A 27,744-nucleotide genomic window follows, 5' to 3' on the forward strand; every position below is an offset into this window, starting at 1 on the left:
TAAAAATTAAAAAAAATCTGATTATAAAATTGCCCTAAATATTAATGAAACTAAAAATAATTTATGTTTAGAGAGAATTATCGGCTTGTTAGAAGCTTTTATTCAGTAAATTTTTATTCGCTACTTAATTTCGTTCTCTTACATCGATGAAATAAATTCTACCTCGTGACGTAGTAGCCATAAGATGATTACGGTAGGACCTTTTATTTTTATCTAAATATAGTTGTCAATCGGCCAATGTGGCTTGAGTTTCTTGTGTCGACCGATGTATAAATCCCTAATAGTATTGGTGTATTATTTGTAAATTAATTTTCAGTTATTTGTAACTTTCTTCGTGTGTGTTTTGTAATCCTAAAACTTACAGATGGTATTTCAAATTACTACGAAGCAAGAATTTGTTTAATGTATAATTCTGGTGAATGTAGGAAAAATATAAAATTTAAACACCCATTTAATTAATTTACAATACTCATTTACTGTGTTTATATACTTTACGTATGATGATTTTTTATAATAATAGATTACTGTTATTACTTAATTTGATTTCAGGTTGGCTAAAATGAAAATCTTATTAATTTGTTCTTTACAACGTAGGTTATTACTGTTCGTGGCAAAAAAAAAGTTAACGTATACGTCCCACCCGTTCCGTTCCACTTAAATGTCACGCCCACCCAATCGGTTGACATTTGTTTTTGTTTAGTTGAAAACTCTCTGATCGTTTAGATTTTTAATTTCTCGTTGTCTTCCGTCCGGAAACCGGTTGATATCTACTTATCTCGAAGTACATCATTTTTTGTAGATCAGCCCGTTTTCCTTTCGTCACGTTACAATCTGTGTTCTGATACTTGTTTCCAGTCGTTTAATTTAATTAGTTTCGGTGTAGTTGTAAGTTTAGTGTTCCGCAAGACGAGATGGATTAACTTATGTGTAACAATATAATTTTCGTTTCCTGTGTTATGATACTGGTCAAGACTTAACATTTGAATTACTCATTCGACAACCTTTGCGACTTTCAAGGTTCGTTTCTTATTTTTGCTTATGTACATACAAGGTGATTTTTAAAAATAAATATATTTTTTGTTTTTTTTTAGATCAAGGTTTTTTTTTTTTAGCTTGTGTTTTGAATAGTTTTATTTAAATAAAATACCAGCGATCGCTGTTTGTATTTATTTATTAGTCATTGTAAATTTGTATTAACCCCTAAAATCGGCATGTAGGGTTAGTTTCCTACAGAAGAAACTCATCTTTTCACTAATGGAAAATCTTATTGAAAAAAGCAAATCCAAGTGTACTTAAAATATACTGTTACACATTTGTTTAATTTCTATACAAATTTATACCCTTAAAAATATTTAAATTAGGTATGAAATAATTCTGTATAAAAGGAAATAAATGATTATTATCAGAATAACTAGCAATCAGTCATGTCTGCTTAATATTTTAATTCTTTAACTTTATTTTATAATGATATTTTAATCTCCTGACGGTCTGAGGACTGAAAGATCTCGAGAAGTCAAATTTAATTGCTGGTAAGGTGGATTTGCACTTTTTAATAATTTATTAATATATCAGAGGTAACCGTGTTTGAGAAGTTGATTAGAAAATAAATTATTTAAACCAAAACCGTAGACCGAAGACGTTCACAAGAACAATTCAAGATGGTATGAAGTTTGTTTTTAAAGACCATATTTATAAGATTTGGCTCGGCTTATTATTTCAAAAGTTGATAAATTTAAATAATTTTCATCGATTATTTAAAATTCATTTTTGTTATATTGATTTCTTTCAAAAAGAATGTAAAAATTTCTTTTTAATTTTTCTGTATTATTTAAAAATTCAAACCGCTGAATCGGTTCAAAATAAGCTTTCTTTCTACAATCTTTCACTGTAATTTTTAAACATGTTATTTTTTTTGTTGTGACACCGAACAACATTCCAGATCTTAACTTATTTAAAATTATAAAACTCATTTTATTAACAATTGAAAATTTCAAGCTTATTAATGAGAACTTTGAGATTCTGTTTCTCATTTTTTTAATGTAAAATCTGCTTGTGAATGTGAAACAGATCTAGTGTAGCTTAGTAACATTGGTTACTTGGTTGCTTAATAACATGTCATCTTGCTATTCTCTTTATAGTCTACAGTGTTACAAATTTTCTGGTTAACTGACGCAGGGGTTAAAATATTTTTTGTGTATTCTACTTAAGAATATATTATTGTAATATCTGTGATATTGAAAATATTTCAGTCAAGGTTATTCTTTTTTCAGGAGTTATGTCCATTAATTTTAAATGGATTGAATCATGTTTTTTTCTATTCATCTAGTTCTGTTATTTTCATTTGGGGTAGGATTTTAATTGAAATTGTTCTGTTGACAACTTTTTTTAACAACCAGACAGGTTATTATTCTCTGAGAAACACAAGCAATGGAAAGTGGTACCAAATAATTTTGAGAGAAATGTAATAAGGATATGCAAAAAAAATCAAGATATTGTACAGTAAAATAATACAGCTTTTAAATATATAAGCAATAATGAAACAAAAAGTGTACCTTTGTCAGTTTAATGCAAACACTGCACTAGAAGTAAAGACCGTAGTAGGAGTTGCAAAGGGTCCCTCTATTAATGCAAAAATATTGAAAACTAAACATAGTTGAAATACATACAGTAAAACATATAGGATTAGTCATAAATAAATAAAAAAATAAGTAAATTTCAATGAATAAGCAAGTTCTTGAAATGTATTACAATTCATTAATGTAACTTACATGTAAATAAATCAAGTTACAAACTTTATAATAGTTAAGTCTATCTTAAATTAGAAAACTGTTTTTATCTTCTATACATGCTTGAAACAGTTCCGGTGTCTACAGCATACTCTATATATTATGGTATTAATTTATCCATGATTAACATTCCTCTCATATTGCATTTTTGTTTTTATGTTAATTTATGAAGTAAAATTGTCCTTCTTGTCGTATTTTTCTGAAAAAAAATATGTTACGAGTTAAACATAACTTTCTTTTTGTAATTTGATGTGCGATTGAATTTCTGTAGGATTTTTTTATTTTTAAGTGAACTTAGTAGTTTTAACTATAGTGCCCAAAATGATATAAATTAAGTTAATATTTAGTAATTTTACACTATATTTCTTATAAGAGTCATATCATTAATTACTTATTGTTTTTTCAAATTAAACAGAATGCGTTTTTAGAGTACAGAGAGTTAGTTGACTTTATTACTTGTATTTGATTGATTGTGCCTAGAACCTTAACGCATTTCATTCTGCAAGTTGTTAGTTTATGGGCTGTCACTGAAATATGATGTTGTAAAGAAATGTTTTTTGAGCGTTCAGATTAACACTTGAATTTAGGATCTCGGAAAAAGATTTTTTCATCAATGCTATTTTATTACCAAAAAATTGAAATTAGTGAAAATCTGAGTATTTCAAAAGAAGTTTTAACTACTGAAATGTTACAAACAAGATGAATAGATTTAACACTAAAAAGCAATTCCAGTTTAAATTGGAATGTTGAGATGATCTGTCATCGGGTAATACTTAATGTTTTTTTTTGTAGTCCTTTTACACTATGCATTGGCTGTTCTCAACTACTCTATAAATTTCACACTTGTGATATCTTCTACATTTCCTTCTTGTTGTTCTGTTTAACCAAACTTTAATATATGATGGTTATATTAAATGATGTATTAATTCTTTACTAGAATTTGCTATAATTTTCTATCTTCAATTTGTTTTAAAATCCTGATTACACAATATTTTATCTTGTGCCTGATTTTCGGGGTTAATTTATACAGCAACACATGATTTCAAAAGTCTGTATACTTTTTCTTTTTCTACCAAATCCGAATTTTATACTAAAGTATTTTTTTGTTTTGTGCAAAGATCTCAAACTTTATCACTTGCTTTTCATGATGTTCTTTGTTCAACCTTTCTGATTTTTCTACTTAAAAACCTATAATATCCGATTTTTTCTGTATTAATAGTTAACTCAGCAATATCTTTGTTTTAGGTATATTTTATTAATGTAGTTTTACTTGTGTTTATTTCCAATGAAATGTAAATAAAATTAAAAAGAACTGAAAATTTGTATTATTTGTTGCACAGTTTGTTAGCTTTAATGTTTAAATCTGGATTGTTTACGTATTTCTTCCATAAATTGTTTTATGAACATAATTTTATAATTAAAAAAAAAAAAACATTTATTGTCGGTATTAAACAAATTGATATGTTAATTTGCTGCTCTTTGTGTGTGTTGTCAAAAGTAGGATTTTTATGACTATGCTCTGTTTTAATGAAACTTTTGTTAGTAGGTATTTAAAGGACGTGTTAATAAACAGTCACTTATATACTTACTTTTTAGCTCTATCTACTGTGTAATTTAAATTTGTTATTTAAATTAACACCTGTCAGGTGGATGACATTTTATTTAAATCCTATTGAAGATTTACAATTCATTGAGTCCTTTATTTTGCTATTGATTCCTTTATCTTAATATTTAATTCCTCATATTCCTTTAAGTCACATTTCATTACCTTTATTTTAATCTTTTATATTTTTAAATAAAATTTTTCTCTTTTCATTAAATCCTTGCCATTCAGTATGTTTTGAAACTTAATTTTGGTTTCGATCAAAAGAATAAGCTATCTCTATTTTTGTTTTTTGTCAGGTAGATTCAATTCCCAATTTTTTCCTTCGTTATTTTTATAGGTATATTCATCAATATGTTTATTTTATGTATTGAATATGTTTTATGTATTATACATATTCTCATTAATTTATGTATTCTTTCTGATTTATTATATAATGGTTAAAATTTTCAAAAAAATAACTCGTTTCAGTGAGTGTTTGATTAAATATGCTGTTGAAATGGATGTAGTACTTATTATTTTACTTGCTGTTTAAGCTTGTGCGTAACAGAATTTTCTTTTTTTTCGAATAATTCTGGTGCCAAGATTTTATAACATTTTTGCCAAATGTTTATTCTTAGTCTGAAATTTGTTCATTTAGGTTTTATATATGTATTCTGTTATATGTAAATAAACAAATAAATAAGTATATATATTTAAACTTACATATGTATTTTTTTTCTATTTTATACATATTAACAGGTTTATGTATAAATAAAGCCAGTAGAATTAATTTGTTACACGGATAAAACCTAAATGAACAGATTTCAGACCGAGAATATATTTTCTGAGAGATAAGTTAAAAATTATTTTTGTATTATTCATGTGGTGTAAAGAGAATAGAGATTGTCAGTTGTAAAGAATATGTAACTAGGAATTTAGTTTATATAATGAAAAATGATGTGACCGATTAAATACCAAGCCCTTAATAAAAATTGAATCTACAAATATTAGCATTTCATCCTGTACATCTCTGCTGGCTGAGCTAACAGAGGTGTTAGGATGATTCGTTCGGAGATCATATTTCAATGACTGTTTATTTTGGTTGATGTAGATGGAAAAAATTATTTAAAACATGTTTGGTTAAATTACTGTATATGTATTGTATAATCTGATTTGATTTCATATTTTGTTATTGGTTTTTTACATACGTGTTTTACTTATGTTTGTAGTTTAGTATAAAATAAAATCAGAATATCAATATATCTTTAAAACAAATCTTTAAATAATCTGACAGATTGTTCAAGAAACTTAGCAAGGCTAATATTTTCTCTTTTACAATTATTCTCTCAGACCAAGAAAATATATTCTTGTTCTGAGAAACTTGTTCATTTAGGTTTTTATTTGTATTTTTTTAAAATAATTTTCATGCGCTAAAAACTTTCAACTATCCAATCTTAAGCAATGATAAAAGGAAATAATCCTGAAATCATCTGTACAGATAGTTTTGTCTTTTTTTTAGAAAAAATCTTTTACTTAAGGTATGTGGAAAAATATATAATTTGACTAGAGGAATTTTCTCAATAAAATAAAAAGAAAGAATCATTAAAATGAGTTGATTTTATGACGGATAAGGTTTGAACATAAAAAAAAAATAATAGTAATTTATTTGGGTTGACTTGAGAACCCCTACTCCATGTATTAATGTTGGTTAAAAAAGGTGTCTGCTGTGTTGTCTAATAAGTAATTGCAGTCGACTAAAAAATTAAATATGGATGTGATACCAAGCATTAAATTTATGAATTGTGTTTTTTAATTGTTCTGAATGAGAGGGGGCGCTTAAAATGGGAGCTATATATTGATTGAGACGAGGTCTTATAAGTACATGTAATATTGATAGTTTGATTTGATTATGTGTTCAAACAGTCCTACATAGTTTTCAATTATGTCATTTGTAGTATTAGTCAGTCAGTTCAGTTGGTGTTTGTGAATGGTTCGATTAGGCTAGGTTAATAGTTGTAGTGTCAGGTCGTGCTGTGTTGTTGTGTAGGCATAATGATCATGGTCGACCGGTGTTAACTAAATAAGGTTGTGTTTGTTATAAGGTGGTCTCTTTTTCAGTCTCCCTCTAAACCTCGTTGTCTCCTGATCTCTCTACCATGTCTTGTATTGCATTATTGTAATATTAATATTATTTTTATTATGCGGTTTAATATTTGCGTTTATTAATATATTGCATACTGCTTTGCTATTGCTTTGACCTCACCATATTTCACCTTCTTTTTTATATTTATTCTTGATTTTTAATGATTTCCTTTCGTCTTATTCCTTATTTGTTACCCATTGATTGAGGAAATTTTATAATATTTATTATAAAGATTGATTTTTGGTCAGTTGTATCTTCTGAATATTTTGTATGCCTTTTGTAATATTTTCCTTTGATTTAATTTCCATCTTGATGTATAAAAAATCCTTACATATTAGGATTTTAATAATGATTCTAACACGAAGAGACTTGAATATTAATGAATTTTATTGTTCTGTGTTTAATTTTTCAGGTTCCATTAATTTTTTTTTGTTATTAATAGATTCCATATTAAATTTTTCTGTATAACTAAGATTAGAGAAATATAAATTTTAAATTTGATCAAGAGTTAACTATTGGGAATAAATTGTTAATATCTAGTTTTGATATAAAAATTATCATTCATTAATCAAATATATGTCTGCTTAATTGAACTTTTTTTTTAGACAATAAATTTGATTCAGACATAAACAAGTGTGTAGAATATATTTTCAATATATGCATTAGAGGGTGCTCCGCAATATTCTCCCTCCAATGATTGATTGATCTAACTTATTTACAGTAATCTTTTTATAATTACTTTTGTTTAATTAATACATCATAAAATGACTTGGTAAATAAAAAAAATTACTATAACTCTTCTGACTTCTGTGATTGAGTTTTTGTCGCTTTCTTTCATCCAGAAGATTGTGTCATGAATCCTGTCAAGCCTGACAGTTTTCTCTTGTAAAAAAAAATTACTTCCGTTTTGAAGTGACTGTGATTGGATATCATTATGTTAGTTATTAAAGAATAAATAATATTTTTTTTACTCAATTAATAATACAGGTGATTCAAAGAAACGGGAAATTTAAAAAATTAAATAACGTTAATGAAAATTTTTTTTTAGAAAATGAATTTTATTTCATGTAATTGTACAAATGTTGCCATTTTAGGATACATACATTTTAGTTTATTTTTTAAAGATGACATCTTGCAGGTGACCTCCTCTTCTACGTAAATACTCACGAAGTCTCTTCGTTAAATTGTTCATAGTTTGACGTAACAACTCAACTGGAATTTCCGCAATTGCTTCTCGGATCTTTGTCCCCGTTGTAGCAGGTCTACTGTGGAACACTTTGCTTTTAAGGTGACCCCACAAAAAGTAATCGCAAGCTGAGAGATCAGGCTATCTGGGAGGCCATCTAATGTCACCCTTTCGTGAAATGACACGTTGTCCAAACAATCGGCGTACAGCTGCCATCGATATTCGTGCAGTATGTGACGTTGCTCCGTCTTGTTGAAACCAGGCTGTGTTAAGAATCAGTAGAAATCTCTTTTGTTGTTCCACAACAAAGGTTTCAAGCGTGGCTACGTAACGAGCCGACGTCACCGTAATCGCAAGACCGTTGTCATGCTCAAAAAAATAAGGGCCTATAACACCGTAAGATGACATAGCACACCACACGGTCACTTTCTGGGTGTGCAACGGACGCTGGTGTAGCTGCGTAGGATTTTCGTGTGCCTAGTATCTGAAATTTTGCTTGTTAACAAATCCACTGAGGTGGAAATGCGCTTCGTCTGACATCCACAGTTCGTGAACAAACTCTTCGTTATCATTTATCTTCTGAAGCATTACACTACAGAATTGTGCTCACACAACTGCATCGTTCGGTTTCAGTTCCTGGACGATCTGCAACTTGTATGGATGGAATTGCAAGTTCTTCACTAACATTCTTCGAACACTTGAACTGTGCAATTGTAAAGATGCTGAGAGACGACGGATTGATCGATGTGGACTTCGTGTGACAGCATCTTGTAAAGCTTGAACATTCTGTGGTGTACCGACTGGAGGTTTCTTTTTCATTGCCGAACCAGTTTCCTCAAAATTAGATATCCATGTTTTAATTGCATGTGCTGATGGAACATGGTCGTGCCGTGCCAAATTAAAATGACGGCGAAATTCTCTACGCGCTCCCTCCACACTGTCATTGTTTTTGTAAAACGCTTTGATAGCAAATGCACGTTGCGCACCACTCCAAGGATCCATGATAACTAAATGGCAGGTTAGGTTAGAGAGGCTGGCGCCACTTATCAAGTGGTACCAATCGCCCACGGCTACCAACACAACTTTCAAAATTTCCCGTTTCTTTGAATCACTCTGTACATCGCTTAACATTTAACTTGCCATTTCATTGAGAAATTGTCTGATGGCTCGTAGAACTAAAACATTTTTTGTAATTTTGAAGTTAATAATTTTTTTTTTAAAGTTAAGGTAATTTTTTCGTAGATGAGTGGTGTTAATGTTTTTTGTGAATAAAACATGTTTACAGGATAATGTAACAATTTTTTTTCTGTATAGGCCAACTGAAAACCAATGTTAAATAGCATTTTATTATTTAAAAAAATTTGAGATCCTTTTCTGTCTCTAGAAACAATTTTTGTTTTCTAAAACAGATATATATTGTAAAATTAATTTAATTAGTCCAAAATTTGTTATATTGCCCATTTTGATTATTATTGTTATTGCCCATCTGTAAAACACTTAACTTCTCTTCTTCATTTTATTTTCTATATTTTCAAATTTTTATTTATAATTTAACCATTATATTTTTATTTATTTATTATTTTTTCTGCAATCTTTAATTCTGTCACCTAAATGTGTTAGTGTCAATGTTTCTAACTTTACACTTTTAAGTGACATCACTTTTAAAATGATTTAGACACTTAATTTTTTTTAGTATACGAATAAATAAATTACTTCCTCGTTCTGAATTCTTATAACCTTCATTTTATTTATTTGTTTTGTAGAATGTACTGTTTGTATTTTTCATATAGTCATTACATAATGCAATAAGATGTCATTATTTATTAATCATTGCAATTATGTTGTACTAAAGACATTATGAGTTTTGAAAAGTAATTCCTTCATATGAATTTTGTACAGACATTAATTTTCAAAGTAAGTCAAGTGTCTTTCTTAAGAAATGTTGATTTTTACATGCACGCCTATTCTCACATATTGAGAAGTATGCTTTCTTTTTGTATTATATGTACATATAAATTTTCATTTTAAATTTACCCTACTTTTCCATTGCCAGAAGAACGGTGCTAATGAAAGAAGGTGGTTTATATCAAGTTGTAAAATTCTATATAAACTTTATTTCAAATGTAAAATTTTTTGTAGTATTACTAAACATATTTCATTGTTGTAACTGCACAGACCTGCAGATTTTTATCAGAAATGTTTACTTGATTTAACAAATTGTTGTTATTTGTTTAGTCTGAGGGCATTTGCACGTACAGTAACTTATTTTATGTGTTCAAGGCAATAAAACTGTATTTAGGTTAATGCAAATTAAGGTTTATAGCAGTAAATTATTCTGATTGGAAGCAGTCCCTCTGGATTGATCATCTCCTTCCTTTACCATTCCTTCCCCCTTCTTTCACTACCATTCATCTCTTCATCCTCATGTAGGTACTACTAGGCTGTCACACCATCCGGGCTTCATATGTGACGCTGTATTTCCATCTCTCAAGTAGTTGTATAGGTACTTCTGTATCTCACTGTTTGGATATTATTTATTCTCCAAGTCTGTCCAAGTATAACTATTGTTTATCTGGTAAAATTTTTCTCCCTGTTTCATCTAAAATTTATTACCCCAGCACAACTTGTTCAGAAGACCTACCGTATCTTCATTTTTATTATATAGATATAAAGCATAGCTGACACGTGTTTGCCCTCGCTATATGGTTATTAGTCTTCCTTTCCTGTTAGTAAGGGGGATGTTTAGCCGGTCAAGACAGAGGGCTCTGTCCATGAACCAATCTGTGTTCATTAAACTCATGCTAGTGAGAATAATAATGATGATCAATTTAATGTTTTGTAATTTCTTCAGAGCAACTGTTTGATCAGTACAGGACCCATCAATTGGTTTTTAGATTTCCTGTCGTGGCTTTGCTCGCAGAATACATAATCAGAATTACAAACATATATTACCATCACAGTGTTATCAAATCTCATAAAAATTAATTCTAACAATAGCATAAAACGACACACTCGTCGTGAATTCATCACAAATTAGCTGATTTCAAAGTCGAGAATTTTAAGGTTCAAATCCTAGTAAAGGCAGTTACTTTTATACGGATTTGAATATTAGATCATGGATACTGGTGTTCTTTGGTGGTGGTGTTTCAATTAACCACACGTTTCAGGAATGGTCGATCTGAAACTGTACAAGACTACCCTTCATTTACATTCATACATATCATCCCATTCATCTTCTGAAGTAATACCTTACAGTGGTTCTGAAGGTTAAACAGAAAAAGAAAGAAGTAGCATAAAACTGTAAAAAAAAAATGTGTTTTTTTACCCCTTAAATTATAAAAATTCAAGAAACACGAAAATGGTTTTTAGATATTTATCTGAAGAGTATTTGTAAGCTTAAAATGAGTGAATATCTTGTTTGTAGTCGGAAAAGTGCAAAATTCGGAATTATTGTTAAAACGTTTTACTTCTCTTCACCCCTTTCAAGGTCAAATTTCGAAATATGTAGAAATGGGTATATGACATAATTTTCCAATACATGTTGACATAATTGCTGGGAAATATTGTGTTATCTCTTCTTTTCAATTGTTTGTGGTTTATTATTGTACACTCTATCTTTAGATAAGCCCAAAGGAAAAAGTCCAGTAGTGTCAAGTCACGTGTTTTTGGCTGCCAATTCACATCACCTCACTGCGAGATAACGTGACTATTAAATTTTTGTTGAATAACTGCATGGTTTCATTGGCAGTGTGGCATGATGTTGTACAGTCTTGTTAAAATCGCATGTCTTCCACTTGGATAACATTAATTTTAGGCCATAAAAAGTTTGAAATCATCTCATGATATCGAATTTCATTTTCATTTTTTAAGAAGTAAGGTCAAATCAATCCCCCAGCCCAAAATCTGTACCAAACCATCACCAATCAAAGATGCATCGGTAGTTCTTCAATCCTTTTTGGATTTAATTAACATAATAATAAAATTTATTTCACACAGAGAACTAAAAGTAAAATTTAACAATTTGGTGGTAATTAAAGGTTCTTCTTTTTTTAATTGGTGTCAAATTTAAAAAGTCAAAATTGAATGAAAAGAGTAGTATTATCTTTCTTTTTCTGAATATTTTGAATTTTATTATTTTTATAGTTATTATGATGTTGGTTATGTTATATGCGCACTTCACTATTGAATATAAAGTTGTTTAAAAAAATTGGAAATATTAGAAAATTTTAAATTGACTTTAAAAAAATATTTTGATTAATAATATTTGTATCTAAGAAAATTTTGTAGTTGATTTCTTTATAACAAATGTATTTGTGTGTTATTTAATTCTGCTAACATATTGTGTTACTGAATTATTTTCTGGTTACTTTTTTGTATATGGTATCTGTTTCTAATTATTGTGTTTCAAAGTACATTGTGTTATTTCTGTCCGTACTCTGAACCTGCTTTATGTATTGACAATAGTAAACATATATTGTTTAATACATCTGGTGAGTTTGTCATTGTTTGTGTTACAGTAAGGTATTTCATTTTTATTCTAATTTTGGTAAGTTATGCATAGTGTTTTGTTTATGGAGAAGCCTTTATTGTCAATTACATATGAAAATACATTATCATTTACTTCTTACATACAGTAATGAGTGATGTATAAATTCTTTGCAGTGGCTAATTTTTATTAAATTTATTAAATTAAATAAATTTTTCATTAAATTTATAATCAATGATTTAAATGAAATAAAATTATTTGAATTTTGTTAAAAAGTATGAATGAAATTGTTGAACTTGGCAAAGTAATATAAGGGTTGCCTTTGTGATGGAGTGGTAATGTTTCTTATTTTTATCTGAAAGGTTCTGAGTTTAAATTGGAATTAGTTTTTTTTTTTTTAGATTTTAGGAGGAATAAGAAGCATAACTTGACTTGATTACTTTAACCTCCATTTTGGCAATGTTTTTGTCAGATTTCATTCTTTCTCATACTGCCCTGTAGAGTTGTTTCTCCAATAAACTTGAACAAAAACTTGGCCTGTAAACTAATTGAAAGTGCTGTAGATGAAGGAAATTTTAATTTAGAAGTAGGCTGACATTCCATTAGTACCTATTTGTGAAAGAATGATTAAAAATAAATATCCATTTTATGAAATTGACTAAATTTTTCTTGTATTATTAAAAGTTAGTTGTAATGTATACGCTTTCATTTTGTGTTTACAGATTTAAATGTTTCTTATAATTGAAAATTAATAATATTGTGTATGATTTATTAATCTTATCTAATTTCCGGACATGTCAGTTGCTTTAGTTATTGCAGTATTTATCCTCCTGCTTAGAAGACTTTCTCTTATCTGTATATTTGCATTTCATATCTTTATGTGCAGTTTCCGATTCTACTTTCTCTTAGTTTTCTCCTTACACTTAACCACCCACATATTGCTTTGTATTTATTACAATTAATTTTATAAAGTTTCCATTTATTCTTTTAAAGTGATAATAAAACCCACTTTAATAATTATATTTGTTACTATAGCTTGAAATTTATGTTACTTATTGTTGGTTAAAATTTATTAATCACTCTTAATTGGATGTAAACGCCTGTGTTTACTTAGAAAATTAGAGGTTCAATTCAAGTCTAGCCACTTAGACAAACGCAGTTCTTAAAATCTCCAAATTCCTTTTTTAGAAATATTTTTGTAATTTTATTTTATTTTCAGGACATAAACTATTATTTTTAGGGGATAAAATTGTACATTTATTCATTTTAATTGCTAATGTAGTTAATGTCATGAAAATAATACAAAATCAAAAATGCATTTTTTTAAATTTAGATTTGTGATTATCATTGTTCAATGTCGAAAAAGCTGTTTAAAACTATTACTACTACTTGACATTAAAGCTACCTAAATACTCTCATGGATGTAAGTAGCACTAAGAGTAGTACATCAGAAATTTAATAATGTATAAAATATTTTTTTTTACACATTTTTTCATCAAAATGGTCCAAACAATTTATAGTTTGAAAAAATTTTTAATTTTTGGATTTACAACGTTTGAACAGGATGTCTGTCAGGTCCACTAGTGTATATATATATATATATCAAGACGACATCCCCTCAATTTCTTCTTTTTCTTTTTTTTCATTAACTTTCTGAGTATGAATACTGCATTTATTTCCTAAGCAAAAAAGTCCATTTTTGTATGTTATTAAATGGTTGATAACCTTTTAACATATTCTTTAATTTCATAAGTTTTAACTTCCAGCTGCACAATGCTTTTTTAATTAATTGGCTTAAAATATGAATAATAACATTAAAAGTTTTGTAGTTTTTTTTTCAGTTTGTGTTGTAATTACAATATAAATAATTATTTAGTACAAAAGAAAAATAGAAAGATATTTATATTTACAAAAATTTGCATATTTTAAGTGTATATATGTAAATGAAGATCTATATGTAATAATCAATGAAAAATATAACGCAAAAGGAATTGGAGAAAAATTTTAAATAATAAAATAAATTAAAAAAATAAATAACATTGTGGAAACTTGAGAGACGTGTCCAAAACTAACAGACAAAGTAAAGAATAAAGGACCTCTGGTTCACAAAGTGGTTGAACATCTGTTTTTAACTACTTTTTTTTTGTTTTAAAGTCATAGATGCAAAGGTGTATTTTTTTGCAATGCTGCTTTTAGCAGAATTCATTTTTCCAAGATTATTGCTGTAAGAGGACGTTATGTGATGACATGTCAAAATACATTCTGAATACAGAAAAAACACAGTTAGAATGTGGTTCATATTTGACGTACTCAGTATGGTCATATAAGTGATGGTGAGCCTCAAAACCAGATAAGTTAGATCTGCTTGAGGCTTACATCAAATGTGAATTAAAAGTATGATTGTCTTTTCAGAAACGTATAGAGTAATTTCATTTTTCATTATGGTTTAAACGAGACAGTTAAACAGAATGCCAGCGTGCAGTTTAGCAATATAATAGTATACTACTTTTGACTGTTCCGTCGTTTAATACTGTGGGACTGTATACAAATTTGGCTGCATACATTTTTATCTCACTGATGCATCATTTGTATTGTATAGTCCTCAGAAAGAGTATGGAATTAGACACTATTCATAATTCTTGGTTTTTCTTGCGACTGAAAACTAGATTTTGTGTTCCTTTAATAGCTGATGGAGAATCCATGAGAGTTATAGCAACAAACTTTTAGGGCTTTAACTTACATTAAAGTAACTTCAACTCAGTAACTGAAGATTATTTAATCTATAAACATACCTATTAGTTGTAGATTCGTAACATAGTTAACTAAATTCAAAAGCCTAAACTCAGGCATATAACAGAATCTCAACGCTTAGTCTACTTTTTCTGCAGCCTTGTAGTGCTAAATTAAAGTACCATTGACGGGATTCAAGCCAGCAAACATAATGGATTTACAGGTATGGGTTGCCGTTAATCCACTTTCAGAATTGGGGTACCTTGCTCCTCAGTTTTTTATAATGTACAAGTTGCTCAAATGCTTTTATGCCAATTTAGTTTTAACCAAGGCTCTTGATGTTTGTTTGAATTGTATTATCCAGTTATACTAATAGTTTGGAGACTGTTTATTTCATAGCATCGGTGTACATGTTTTACTCGATTTTTAATATAACTTATACAAGTTGTTGACCAGATTATAACTCATGTGTGAAGTTAAAGAAAAGCTCTACCTGAAATAGACCCTTGTAACAGCAGAACTTTTATTTAGATGTAATACTTTTGTGGTGTAATTAATTACTATTGGATGAGAATTACTCAAAGCAGTCCTCATTAAAAACACTTAGCATCTAATTGTGAAATTATGTTACTATTTATATGTACAAGGTGATAATCAAAGCCATCATCAGTTTTAGCTTAAAAACACTTTTTTTTCAGTTGATATTTCTGATGTTATTTTCCTTGATTAGCATTGTATATTTTTTGCAGGCTCTCTTTAGGGGTTCATTATGATAATATTTCTTAGTTTTAGATAACAAAACAAATTATTCGTATTAAATGAGAATGAATTTTTTTTTTTTTGCAGAGGCATATGTTTGACGATGATGACGATGATGTATTGAGATCTCATCCCCGTGGCCGAAGTGATTTAAGAGCACATTTAGACGATTTAGCAAGACGACATCCAGAATTTGCAGAACATCTTCGTTCTCCTCCCGGTTGGGTTTCTGATTTCCATTCAGGCGGTGGTCATTCTGGTTCATCGTCATCTAGTGGTCATTTCAGAGAAGGTGGTGGATATTTTGGTGATAGTGAGCCAAGTAATAATCAGAATCAACCTCAAAACCACCATCAACATCAGCAACAGCAGCAGCAGCAACAACCAGAAGAGCAGCAGCCAAATTGGTATTCACCATCTCAGGAAAACATTCGGGAAAATAAAGTAGGTAACGATAATACTTTCAGCCAATCATCTGTTGGTCGTGATAATTTATCGCAACACGGTTTAAGAAACACTGATCCCGAAATCGGGCTTAAAGGTCAAGCAGCGGCTAAAGAAGATAGAAATCAGAGATCTATGTCTGCTCCACCAGACGGTAGATCTCAGATGAATACCGACAAACCGCAAAGGTTTGTTTCAAAAATTGAAATTAATCCGGTCAATCCAGCTACAGGTCAGTGTGCATCATCCAATAACGATAGTGCTGGAAAGCCTCCAATGGCTCCACCTAAACATCAACAATCTCAACCACAGCAACAGGTACCACCACCGCCGCCACCACCACCACAGCAAAAACATTCAACTGTTCGACATATACCGATATTCGTCGAAGGTAGGGATGAACCTGTGTTACCAAAGAATGTTGAACAAGAATTTACTATACCGACTTCGAAGCAACAACATTTTTCATCACCACAACAACATTTCCATCATCAGCAACAACCATCACAGTTTGGTCCACAGCAGCACCACAATCATCCCCAACAGTCACAAGCTCCTCCACCTCAGCAATCAAATAGAAAACAATCAGAGCAGCAACCGCAGCATCCACAAAATCAACATCAGGAGAATCCCCAAAAACAACAGCCACAAACAGAGAAGACGCAAAAAATTAATGATCCAATATTTCAGGTACAGCTTATTCAAAAAGAAGTCGATAAATTAAGGCAAAAAATAAACGATTTTAAAGGTAACAGTAGGTCCGATAAAGAGTTTATATATTTGGATGAAATGTTGACTAGAAACCTTATTAAGTTAGACAATATAGAGACTGAAGGGAAAGAGAATGTTAGAGCTACTAGAAAAGAGGCGATTAAATGTATACAGCAGTGTATCAGTCTATTAGAATCAAAAGTTCCTCAAACGCCTGTAACACAGACACCTTCTTCATCAAACATTATCGCCGATAATGAGGAATCCAATAACAAAATGGATGTTGATTGTGATAATAAAACTGCAGTGACCAATAATAATTCCGATGAAAGCAAGAACAATAATAAGAAATGTAATGATAACAGCTGTGGTATCGAAAAAGAAAATACATCACCGGCTAAAGAGTTGTGTGGGAATGTTCAAAAAATGGATACAGATGAACATAACAATGAAAGCAGTAATAAAATTTGTGAAGATGATAAAATGTCTGTCAATGAGGAAAAACAGCAACAGATACAAAAAGATGTTCCATCTGAAGCAGAAACTTCAAAATCTACTGATAAATCATCTGATGATAAGAAAGAAGTAGCACCTAATGCTTCAACACCTGCTAATACGACAACCGAAGTTAAATGTTAAAATGCTTTTATTGATTTATAACACAATTGCCTGTATTTATAAAGACTGTTGGAATAATGTTCGTGAAATAATTTGTTGGTATACATTATTTACTATTTTAGTGTGAGTTTATTTTAAAAGAGTGGTCCAGCTAAATTGATTTTGCACTCTTTTATTTTTTTATTTATTTATTATTATTATTATTATTATTATTATTATTATTATTATTATTATTATTATTATTATTATTATTATTATTATTATTATTATTATTATTATTATTATTATTGCACCAGTGTTATGTTTTTTTTTTAATTCAGTGATATTAGTTAATGAATTTGTAGCCATTGTTGTTGTTTAGTGAATCTTGTGCGTCAGTCAAGTATTGAAATATATCTTTGTTGAATACAGTGAGAAAAATGTGTTCGTATCTATCTTTAATAACATTAGGCCTATATAATTGTCAATTACTATTATTTTTAAGGATATGTGTAAAATTAAGTAAAACATATGAAAATTAAATATATTGATATGTATATTTAAAAAAAGTATTTTTATCAATTCTCAAAATATTAATTATAATCAGAGATAAACCAATAGAATGAATTTTTTTTATTGTAATTTCATTGCAATCAATGAAGTTTATACGAGAAAATTGAAGCTTTTATCAAAGAAAAAAATAAGTAAATAAAATTGAAAAAGTTAGGTTTGTTACATTGCATACCTTAGTACCTTTCAGTCAGTTTTGGAAATCGTTTATAATAATTTTGTTTAATAAAAAAAAAAAAAAAAAATTAACTGCAAAAACCTATTCTTTTGGTAATAATACTAAATGGTGTTACCTTAATTTGAATTTTCTCTGTCTGTATATGTATTGTCAAAATGTAAAGGAAAAACATGTGTGTCAAGCAATAATTTTTATTTTCAGAATTGTTAATATACTTGCTTATTCTATTCTATTACATTTGTGTCATTAATTACAGTTATAATTTTTTTTTATATTAATTTTCATACTTTTCATTCACTACCTAAAACATGAATATTTATTCTGTTACATTATTAAGCTTTACAAAAAAAAAATTGTAGCCATTTATTTAAACTTAAATAAAAAGTTAAAACTTTTGTTGAGGTTGATAATTTTGGGAGTTTAAGATTTTAAATATACTTGAAATGATTTTTTTCACTGAACAAATTATATTTTTCATATTTGACTGAACGTAAATATAGAAATGATATTTCTAAACTGTGCTATAAATTTTCTTTTATTCCTTAATATAGATTTTTTTTGAAATAATGGTTTTGGCCAGGTTCAGATCTGTAGATCTTGTTAGGAGATTTTTCATTAATAAGTATAATGAAAATTCATTTTTGAATGCATAAATTTATGACTTTTTTTTTTATTTGTCATCAAAATGTAAGGGTATCCATATTGTGGTTTTCTTTTCTTTTTTTTTTTTTAAAGCCACTAATAAATCCTTATATGCTGTCTACATGGAGGTTTCTTCAGACAAATTTCATTTACGTATGAGAACTGGTTTAGTAAAATAATAGTTTTGCCTAATAACCTGTCAATTACATGTTGCTAATATATTCTGGTGTTGTGGAGCCATTAGATTGTGAGGGCTCACAATTGTTACCATCTTACCCAGGTTCCTGAAATCCTCTTATAAAATATAATTAAGGATGTATCACCTATTAGTTATAAAATGCCTGTAGCATACAATCACCTGGCCTAAAGTGAAATCACCATTAGTAAGTAGTATCTGTAATTTAGATTTTACTTCTCTGCCGTGGATCTTTTTCTGCATTGTTAGTTATCCATCTTTTTTTTAAAAGAATTATCTGATTTTGTTATATATTTACTAATAATATTTTTTATAATTTTTAAAAAGGGAATTTTTTTGTCAAGAATTTTCTAAGTTTTTTCTTAAATATTGGAAAAAAATATAAGCAATTAAAGTTAATATTTTTTTAAATAAAAAAATTGAGAAGATTAATTAAATTGCATGATAAATACCCTGCATGCATAAGATGTTGAAAAAGATCCATTAAAATGAATTAATACCTTTTTTTAAAAATGTTGTTTACAGTTACTGATTTTTATATTTTAAAGACTTTCAAGTAGCAGATTTTAATAATAAAACTACTATTTAGATCATTATTAATGATTATTTTAAAAGGTTAATTAATATATTTCATTTTAATAATCCTTGTTTACCATTGTATATCAATAGCTTTTACACCAATTTTGGTTTTGCCTTCTAAAATTATACTACTTCTGTATCCTCTTTTTTTCTTGCACAGTATTCCCGAACATGATTCAGGTGTTATGGAAACATCATATTGAATAATGTGTTTCTAAACACATATTTTCAACTTAACCTTTTTGTAGTATGTTACACTTAATTATATAGAATATTGGTGAGTTTTATTCTTAAATGAAAATTGTGAAGTTATTAAAAAAAAAAATATTGAATGTCCTGTATTGGACATTGTTGCTGTTTATGCGTTTTTAAACATGATTTATAATTGTTATTGTAAAAATTTATTCAGCAGTACCAATTCATTGATAAAATTACCAAATGTTTTTGTTTTTATTGAATAGTTCATACCATGTTTAATTTATTAATTGTTGTATAAATATTTTCATTTTTTTCTGATTGTGTTAAATAATTATCTTTATTTTATTAAAGTTACTTGGCATTATGATTAACTGTATCATTGTTATAATTATTATGGACCACTCTTTAATATCAGTATTTAAAGACTGCATTGTACGTTTAATTTTAATATACAAAACATTACTACTTAACATTACACTTTACATAACAAAATTATTTTTATTATTATGATGTTCCACGTAATACAGTGTATTTCAGCACAAACTTTCACATCTTCTCTTCTCCCCTTTCCTTATAACAACTTAAATTTTTTTTTCTAATCATATTCTGTTTAAAGGGGGAATATAATAATATCACTGTAGTAATTAATTCCATTTGAAACAGTTTTAAATGAAACTTGTTCGGAAAAAAGTAAAAAATTGTTTTTAATAAGTATAAATTATTATAATTAAAAAAAGGAAATTACTTTTCAAATCATTAGATTTGTAAATAGCATTTGTATAGTGTATATAGAATATATTTTGTTTAATTCATGGTGATCATATCACTTGTAAATTATGTTAATATTATTGTTATTATTATTAAAAATTATCAGTAATGGAATTTTAAAGATTAAATGTTGAAGGTGTTATGTTTATAAGTAAGGAATTTACCCATATAACTACTGTACTAATTGACTTCCTAATGAAGTGTTAATTTTTTAATCTTGAGGAAAAGACTTATTTGCTGTCAAGAATGTTTTGGGTATTTAAATTTAAAAAAAGAAATAGAATTGTAAAGTCCTGTTTGCCAGTTGTAATATGCATTAAGTAATAAGGTGATTAAATTTGTTATTTATTATGTTAAATTGTAACTTTTACAACTGTGTCATCATGCAAGAGAATACATTTCTCCTGCTTTTACCGGTTTCTTGGGGGTTATTAATGATTTAGTGGTAAGACAGAGCCGATTACATTATTTCTTTATAAACATAATACCTTACGTTATAGTCAACATGATGTTAAGGTGAACATTATTCACTGTCATTGGTAAGCTTTGTTTGAACATTTCTGAATAACAGTATTAAATTAATTCAAATTTTAATTTCACCGATATGCTATTATTTATTATTATTGTTTTCTAACTGTTTGTAATGAAACTCCTCCTTTTTTTAATTGATTGTTTACTTTACTAATTTTTTGATATATAATAAAACTATGGTGATTACGTGTTCCTGTTCAGTTGGTAACTTATTGGAATCGTTAACCAAAATAAAATCATTATTAAATTTGGTTGATCAAACTTCTTACAGATATTATTTTTTCCGCAAAGGAAAACAAAATAAATATGTGTTAATGGTTATAGACATGCTGTATCATTATGGATAATTATATTGTAATATAAGTCTGTAAAAGTATAACATTTGTTGAATTTTTATTAGCAGCATTATTGGAAATCTAGCTTGAGTTACCAGAAGCCAAGTTAGATTTTATGAACAGCCTTTAATTGCCCTTTTTTTCATTCAGAATTTTCCCATTTCTTCAAAATAATATTATTTCATTAACTAAAAAAACATTGAAGCAGGCTTTTCTAATACTTATATAATATAAATTGTTAATCGGTAGTTAACATTTATAAATTTTTTATGCAAAAATTAAGCATAGCTGTGTATAAAATTGCTGGCTTTTAATTATATATTTTCTTTCCTTGTTCATGTTACGAAGGTAGTACGCTGCATATTCTTTCACAGTTAGTTTAGTGGAGCAGAGAAAAATGCTATTAAAGAAGTCTTTTGTTCAATTCTTATTTAGTTTTGGATGTGTTTTATTTAATAATAACCAGCAGCAATCTGACTTCTGTTAGTCCACATACTTGGGTATTCGTTTCTACTATGTCCATTTGTCCTACTTTAAATTTACCATTTTACAGAACCAGATATTTCTCTTTGTTTTCATTCTATTTTATCCTAATGTACTATTATTATTATTATTATTAATATTTGTCTGATGCACTGTATTTAATATACATAGACTGGACTTTTGTGTTTGGTTTATTAACTTATGTATATTCATTATTATTTTAGTTATTTAAATAAAATATATTATTTATATTTCAATTTGTCTTATAGTATTTATCTATGTTTATTCTTATTTTTTGAAGCCATCCATTTGTTTTCACATTACCCTTATTTATGTTTAATTACATTAATGATATGTGTGATATATGATACATTTGTATTATTATTATTATTTACTGTGTTTCATTATTAATATTATTAGTTTTTTGGTGAGAATAATATGATGTAATAAAAAAAAAATTATTACACTTATTCTAATTAATATAATTTATAAATAATATGAGTAGAACCATTATGTACTTTGTAGTTTACATTAAAATTACACATTATTTGTAACAGGTTTATAATGAGTATATATTTTTTCTGTATTTAATTATAAAACATTACTGGTGTGCTTGATGAATTTTTTCCAGTAATTATGATTATAATATTACATAAATGTTGTTAATATATATATATTTATTGTACAATTATTATTTATTGTAGAATAATGTATTTTATTAATAAAACTGTATGTATTATGTATGTTTAAAATTGTAAGACATATTGTAATACATTTATATTGTTTAATAAATTTATTATTTTATTTTACTTTTAATTGTACATATTTTAATCTTATGAATGCCTGTTTATTTTGCCAATAGGCTGATCTTCCTTCTAAAAAGAACAGCTGCGGTTTGTTTGTGGAATGTTTCATTAATGCATTAACTTGATAGGACTATCTTTTGCTGAAGAGATTGTAAATTAATGGTATTAGAGATGTTGAAAATATAGTTAATTTGTGATTTATATTTGCAAAAAATAGTGTTTAAAAGAAAGAAATGGAAGATAAATTTGTGTAATAAAAAAATTTAGATAAAATCTTAAAAATGCGTACATCTGACCTATATACAGTTTGTTTTTCTTAGCTTAACTTAAAAGAAGTTGAAATAAACTTGTGTCCCAATTAACAAAAACTGAACATTTTACAGATATATCATTCATCCAAAAGTTAACAGTGATTAAGTTATAGAATATCTCCAAATGCAGCTTTATTTTCCATCTAGATCTTAAAACTAATTTGCCATCTTGCTTGTACTTCTTTTAGATCTGTCATTACTGTAATAGATTTTATTCAGAAAATATTTATTTATACAGCACTTATTAGATTTTAATACTTGTTAATTTGTTATAAAAATCTCTTGCTACAATCCACCTACTATTCAAATCTATCAACACCATTGTAAAATGTATTGTTTTATAATATTGTAGTTTTTAATTGGTGTTAAGTAAGCTTTAGTCACAAAATGAAATTACATATTTTATTAATGGCATACTTTTACATATACAGTGGAATGCCTATTATCCAGATTGACCTCTGCAAGGTGAAATCCAGATAAGTTAACAGATTAAAAATGATTTATGATACATGCAGACATTTCTAATGTTTAATGGCTGTTACATATAATAAAAAAGACAAAAATATAGAAAAAGATGATATTTCAGTAAGAAAAAAAAAGATACTTAGAACATATACTAACAAAAAATACATTAATAAATTACAAAAAATCTAATGAGTAGAAATTTGCTAATAAAAGAATCAGAATTTATAAAACTTGATGTAAAAGAGATTAAAATTTACTACTTTAATGTTTTATTAAAAAAGTCATTTAAAATCTTATTAAAAAAACGCTAACATAAAATTATTTAAAAGAGATTGAGTTAAGTTACTTTGTGTTATAAAAAATACAGTTTCTTAAAAACTACAAAAAATTAAAGAAATTCAGTTTACTTAATACAGGTGGCCAGGAAGTCACCATACTCCCTAAAATTAGAACTAAAAATTTCATTGAGTTATAAATGAAAAATATGATATAATAATGAATTATTTTATTTATTTACTTGATACGTAATATTAATTTTAATGGTCCAGTTGGTCTATATGTTTGCCTTCATTTCACACACACAATTCTATGTCACCATGCCCTCTGTGACATGCGATGAAGCATTTCCAGTGTTATGTTTTGGAAGGCATCTTACAAAATCATGCAATTCTTCATTTGTGGTGTGACATGCAGATTTGAGCCTCGATGATTTGCCAAAATAAACTGGTGTGGTGAGATTAGGACTTTGTGGTGGCCAAGATAACAAAGCTGGTGATGTTGGATTACTGTGGCCAATCCACCATCTTGGAATTTTTTCATTCAGAAACCCACCGACAGATAGAGCAAAATGTGCAGGTGCCCCATCCTGCTACAACTACACTTGTTCATAAGATTTTTCTCTTGAAGTTGTGGTATTAACCATGTCTCCAACTTCTCTAAATAAGATAGTGCATTCACTAGCCTATCAAAAAAATAAAGACCAAATAAATGATGAGCTCTCATTCCAGCCTTTATCATGACATTTAGTGAATTTGTTTCCTATACTGTCGCATTATAAAGATTTTCTTTTGCCCAAAATAACACACTTCTGGCATGCAGATTGTGATAGATTGCACATTCGTCAGTAAAAAGCACCTTTCCACAGTGCACTGCAGCGGAGAAGTTTTCTAATAAAGCCCGGCAGGATGCAGCGTGATGTTCCATTTCTACATCTGACATTTCATTGATGAACATCAGATGAAATGACCTAACTTCAGAGTCCTTTTTCATATGGTCTTGCATTGTCGTCCACGGTATACGAAGTTCAGCTGATTGTTTGAGTTGATTTAATTGGGGGTTGTTCAATGGAAACTGCAACAGCAGCACATGTTTCTAACCGTGTTAACTTTTATCCACTCCATGGCGTATCTTTAACATTGCCTAATTCAAACACACATTTTTCCCAAGCCAAGATTGTTGTTTTTCGTGTTGGCGGCTTATTAGTCTTGCTGAACCATATCGCTAATTAGTTTCATTGTTTGATTCGTATGTTGTTGTTCATGAACCCATCATGTAGAGTTGTCACTAACCATTCCTCGACTTTGTAACTACTCGCATCAGCCATTTTAGCACAATTATCTTTTACGTAGAGTGTGTGACATTGTAAAAGACTAAATAAAATACAATAAATAGTGTTCTAAACACTTATTCTAACTCATATTTTTTGTTAACTTTAGGGGTACAGTGACCTCCTGGCCACACTGTAGAATAAAACTTGTTGACATTCAATATCAAAACTTGACCTTTAAATCATTTGTTCGTAAAAAAATCTGTAATCTGTATTTGCTTTTATGTTGATCTATGAGCTAAAAGATGTTGTAATTATGTTAAATAAAGAATCTGTAGACTTATCTTTTTGTCACTACAGTAAGAATAGACAAACATTCATGAGCTTTTTCGTGTGATGGCTTTTGATTGAAATAATTTCATCATAGTTGATGGTTTACTAATTAATGTTTCCATCATTCTTATCAGACATTAATTTTATAATTAGTTTAACACAAGCGAAAATTTATGTATGTTTTGTGTTGAATGAACTACAAGAAAAGTCAGTAAAAAATCCAGTTAAAACAAAAATTATCTAAATTAATTACCTGCAGAAGTAAAGTGTTATTTACATAACATTTTTTATTAGATTTTAAAATTATTTTAGACAGATTTTCAACAAATGAACAGAGTTTGTTATTAAATTCGATATGTACATGTGTGAACACTTTTTGTCTCTTGGATTCGGATTAAGCATTGTTAGAGGGTTAAAAAAATACACAAATGGCCGCAATTGGCCATCAGGTTCACCTCAAAATGACTACCAAAATTAAAATTTTGTAATCATTATGCAGTAACAGTTAAGTTATCACGTTAGTTCAAACAGACTAATGTAAGGTTTTTAAAATTGTTAAAATATCAGTTTTTTAAATCAAGTGTAAGACACAAAAATGATGGAAAAATTAACTTTTTTACCCACGACGAAACAGAGACAGTATATGTGTTTGGGATAAGAGGTTGTGTGTATATGTGTGTTAACTATTTTCAACAACTACTGGACTGATTGCAATATGGTTTTTTGCATTACATAGGTATCAACTCAGAGCAGCTTCTTCATGTTATAGGCCACCAGGTGGCACTTCAGTAGATGTGTTTCTCGAAAACAGTTGGGTTGATTTTGATGCAGTTTTCTGCATGACATAGGTATCACCTCAGAGCAGGTTCTTAGATTAATTTTATGGTTATAAGCCTCCAGAGGATGCTGCAGTAAATATGTTTCTTCAAAACGACTCTGAATGTTTGTAAGTTGTAATAATTAATATTTTTTATTTTTGGTTATTCAAAATTTTTTAATTTTATTTACTTTTAATAATTTAAAAAAGAACATGTCGTAAAACTGCCAAAACATGAGATAAATAAATTATATTAATTTAGATTATGTAGGATCCATTAAAGACTTATTAAAACCATAAAAAACTCATTTGTGTCACTTGCAGATTTAAAAAAAAAATAATAATTTAAAATAGAAAAATGCAAAATTTTTAATTGTAACAAATACTGAAAAGGAACCATTGCTGTGTAAGACTATGAATTATGATTAACATAATTTGTGAATACTGATTTGATCGGCCACCAAATAATGGTCTCATGACCTAAGTGAACTTTAAAACAAAAATCAAACAATAATACTCAAATATATTATACAAACATGTATAATATGTAATAATCTGAGTTAAGTAGAAGTTAGATATAATAGATTTCTTATAAATAAATTAATAATCAAGAGAACAGTAATAATAATAAATAGAAGAAGAATGATTGTTTGGGAAAGTCTTACTAGACTTCATTGATAACCCACCGGGTTGGTCTAGTGGTGAATGCGTCTTCCCAAATCAGCTGATTTGGAAGTCGAGAGTTCCAACGTTCAAGTCCTAGTAAAGCCAGCTATTTTTACACGGACTTGAATACTAGATCGTGGATACCAGTGTTCTTTGGTGGTTGGGTTTCAATTAACCACACATCTCAGGTATGGTCGAACTGAGAATGTACAAGACTACACTTCATTCACACTCGTACATATCATCCTCTGAAGTATTATCTAAACGGTAGTTACCGGAGGCTAAACAGGAAAAAAAAAGAAAGAAAAAAGACTTCATTGATAACTGGTGTATTATTATTATTATTATTACATTATTTAGATTTTTTAAATAGTGTATTAATTTAATTTGTTTTTAATTGTCTAGTGTGAATAAGCAGTCCAGATAGACATCTGGGAAATTAAGCATCTTACTAGACTTTTCTTTTACTACTTAGAGAGCTCATGAATATTTGTTTATTCAAGTCTTACCAGACTTTTCATTGATAACTGGTTTTAAATTGCCTAGTATGAATAAGCAGTCCAGATAGTTGGACATCCTGGAAGTCAGTATTTAGATAACTGGCATCCCACTGCAGATACAGACAACAAATTAGAACAGAATCAACCTTTTCAAATTAATCACCTTATAGAATGTAGAAAATTTACAGTTAATAAAAGTTAACTTATCATGCTCAATGATATAAAGTTACAAATATATCAAAGTAATATACAAGTTAACAGACACATCACAGATAAATTACCTTTGACATACTTAAGGGGTTTCCTAATGATTTCAAGGCACCACTATCAACAAAGTGTCATCTGCATTGCATTGGTATATGTGCATGATAATGTCCAAAAAAAATCTGAAGT

General features: G+C 28.3%; 1 protein-coding gene across 5 annotated transcripts in view; it reads left to right on the forward strand.

Moving 5' to 3' along the window:
* The window catches only part of LOC142329678 (uncharacterized), a 62,615-nt gene extending 39,892 nt beyond the window's left edge, over positions 1-22,723 (forward strand). For 4 of the 5 annotated variants that reach the window (XM_075374368.1, XM_075374370.1, XM_075374371.1 and 1 more), the window contains exon 2: positions 15,763-22,723. In XM_075374368.1, the coding sequence (XP_075230483.1) occupies positions 15,763-17,469 (1,707 nt within the window). In that variant the 3' untranslated portion in view covers positions 17,470-22,723. Of the gene's footprint in view, positions 1-6,438; positions 6,457-15,762 lie in introns of those variants that run through there. The other variant, XM_075374372.1, reaches the window with a different exon arrangement.
* Positions 22,724-27,744: the final 5,021 nt, after the last annotated feature.

This window comes from Lycorma delicatula, chromosome 9 (assembly GCF_047948215.1).
Source record: "Lycorma delicatula isolate Av1 chromosome 9, ASM4794821v1, whole genome shotgun sequence".
Lineage (NCBI taxonomy): Eukaryota > Metazoa > Arthropoda > Insecta > Hemiptera > Fulgoridae > Lycorma > Lycorma delicatula.